Source organism: Malurus melanocephalus, unplaced genomic scaffold (genome assembly GCF_030028575.1).
Source record: "Malurus melanocephalus ecotype Western Australia unplaced genomic scaffold, MMel_1.1 scaffold_1601, whole genome shotgun sequence".
Classification (NCBI taxonomy): domain Eukaryota; kingdom Metazoa; phylum Chordata; class Aves; order Passeriformes; family Maluridae; genus Malurus; species Malurus melanocephalus.
This window is the reverse complement of record NW_026624833.1, coordinates 26,374-28,918: the sequence shown is the minus strand read 5'-3', so window position 1 is coordinate 28,918 and position 2,545 is coordinate 26,374. Positions and strand designations below refer to the sequence as shown.

Genomic DNA, 2,545 nt, shown 5'->3' with positions numbered 1-2,545 from the left:
GAGTGACCGCGGTTATTGACCGCCAGCACCCGGACACAGCCCCGCAGGCCCACGGACACGCCGGTGCGCTCGGACACCCTGCGGGCACGGGGCAGCGGTCAGTGCGGGGCAGCGGTCAGTGCGGGGCAGTGGTCAGTGCAGGGCAGTGGTCAGTGCGGGGCAGTGGTCAGTGCAGGGCACCGGTCAGTGCGGGGCACCGGTCACACCAGGGACTGGGCACCATGGGGCACCGGTCACCACAGGGGCCGGGCATTGGGGGTGACCACAGGAGCACAATGGGGCAGTGGTCAGCACAGGGCACCGGTCACACCAGGGACACCCAGACACCGGACAGCACAGGGCAGTGGTCAGCAAAGGGCACCGGTCACCGGTCACACCAGGGACTGGGCACCATGGGGCACCGGTCACCACAGGGATTGGTCATTGGGGGTGACCCCAGGGGCACAATGGGGCAGTGGTCAGCGCAGGGCACCGGTCACACCAGGGACACGCCGGTGCGCTCGGACACCCTGCGGGCACCGGGCAGTGGTCAGTGCAGGGCAGTGGTCAGCACAGGGCACCTGTCACTGGTCACACCAGGGACTGGGCACCATGGGGTACTGGTCATCACAGGGCACTGGTCACTGGTCATCACAGGGGCTGGGCATTGGAGGTGACCACAGGGGCACTGGGGGTGTCCCCAAGGGCACAGTGAGGCACAGGTGACCCCAAGGGCACAGAGGGTGGGGACAGTGGGAGACAGTCCTGGGTCAGGGTACAGGGTGTGACCCATCCTGTCCATGCCACCCTCCCCTCTCAATGTCACCTTCCCATCCCAATGTCACCCTCTCTGTCCCAGTGCCACCCATCCATCCCAGTGCCACCCTGCCATCCCAATGTCACCCTCCTGTGCCCAATGTCACTGTCCCATCCCACTGCCACCCTCCCCTCCAAGTGTCACCCTCCCCTCCTAGTGCCATCTCCCCATCGTAGTGCCACCGTCCCATTCCAGTGCCACCCTCCCACTCCCAGTGCCACCCTCCCACTCCCAGTGCCACCCTCTGGTCCCGGTGTCCCCGTCCCAGTGCCATCCTCCCCATCCCAATGTCACCCTCCTGTGCCCAATGTCACCCTCCCTGTCCCAGTGTCACCCTCCGGTCTGGGTGCCACCCTTCCCTCCCAGTGCCACCCTGCCATCCCAATGTCACCATCGCATCCCAGTGTCACCCTCCTGTCCCAGTGCCACCCTCCCATCTCGGTGCCACACTCCCTGTCCCAATGTCACCTCCCCGTCCCAGTGTCACCCTCCATGTGCCACTGTCACCCTCCTGTCCCCGTGTCACCCTCCAGTCCCAGTGCCACACTCACAGCGCCAGGTGCGCGTCCGGCACCCCGCCCAGGAACAGTTCGGTGTCCAGGTTGAGGCCGTCGGTGCCCGGGGGGCNGAGTGACCGCGGTTATTGACCGCCAGCACCCGGACACAGCCCCGCAGGCCCACGGACACGCCGGTGCGCTCGGACACCCTGCGGGCACGGGGCAGTGGTCAGTGCGGGGCACCGGTCACACCAGGGACACCCCGGTGCGCTCGGACACCCTGCGGGCACGGGGCAGCGGTCAGTGCGGGGCAGTGGTCAGTGCTGGGCAGTGGTCAGTGCGGGGCACCGGTCACTGGTCAGCACAGGGGCCGGGCATTGGGGGTGACCACAGGAGCACAATGGGGCAGTGGTCAGCGCAGGGCACTGGTCACACCAGGGACACACCGGTGCGCTCGGACACCCTGCAGGCATGGGGCAGTGGTCAGTGCGGGGCAGTGGTCACACCAGGGACTGGGCACCATGGGGCACCAGTCACCACAGGGGCCGGGCATTGGGGGTGACCACAGGAGCACAATGGGGCAGTGGTCAGCACAGGGCACCGGTCACACCAGGGACACCTGGGCACCGGTCAGCGTAGGGCAATGGTCAGCTCAGGGCAGTGGTCAGCCCAGGGCACCGGTCACTGGTCACACCAGGGACTGGGCACCATTGGGTAGTGGTCAGCACAAGGGCTGGACATTGGGGGTGACCCCAGGGACACAGAGAGTGGGGACAGTGGGGGACAGTTCTGGGTCAGGGTACACGGTGTGACCCATCCCCTCCATGCCACCCTGCCTCCCAATGTCACCCTCCTGTCCCGGTGCCACCCTCCTGTGTCCAATGTCACCTTCCTGTCCCAATGTCACCACCCCATCCCAATGTCACCCTCCCATCCCAGTGTCACCCTCCGGTCTTGGTGCCACCCTTCCCTCCCAGTGCCACCCTGCCATCCCAGTGTCACCGTCGCATCCCAGTGTCACCCTCCCGTCCCAGTGCCATCTTCCCGTCCCAATGCCACCCTCCTCTCCCAGTGCCACTCTCTGGTCCCAATGTCACCCTCCCCATCCCAATATCACCCTGCCATCCCAATGTCACCCTCCTGTCCCACTGCCACCCTCCTGTCCCAATGTCACCCTCCTGTCCCAGTGTCACCCTCCTGTCCCAATGTCACCCTCCTGTCCCAGTGCCACACTCACAGCGCCAGGTGCGCG

At 66.4% G+C, this 2,545-nt stretch overlaps 1 protein-coding gene across 1 annotated transcript in view; it reads right to left on the bottom strand.

Moving 5' to 3' along the window:
• Positions 1–1,539: 1,539 nt before the first annotated feature.
• The window catches only part of LOC130587177 (agrin-like), a 4,202-nt gene continuing 3,196 nt past the window's right edge, over positions 1,540–2,545 (bottom strand). The window contains exon 3 of the mRNA XM_057388141.1: positions 1,540–1,573. Coding sequence (XP_057244124.1) covers positions 1,540–1,573 — 34 coding nt within the window. The remainder of the gene's footprint in view (positions 1,574–2,545) is intronic.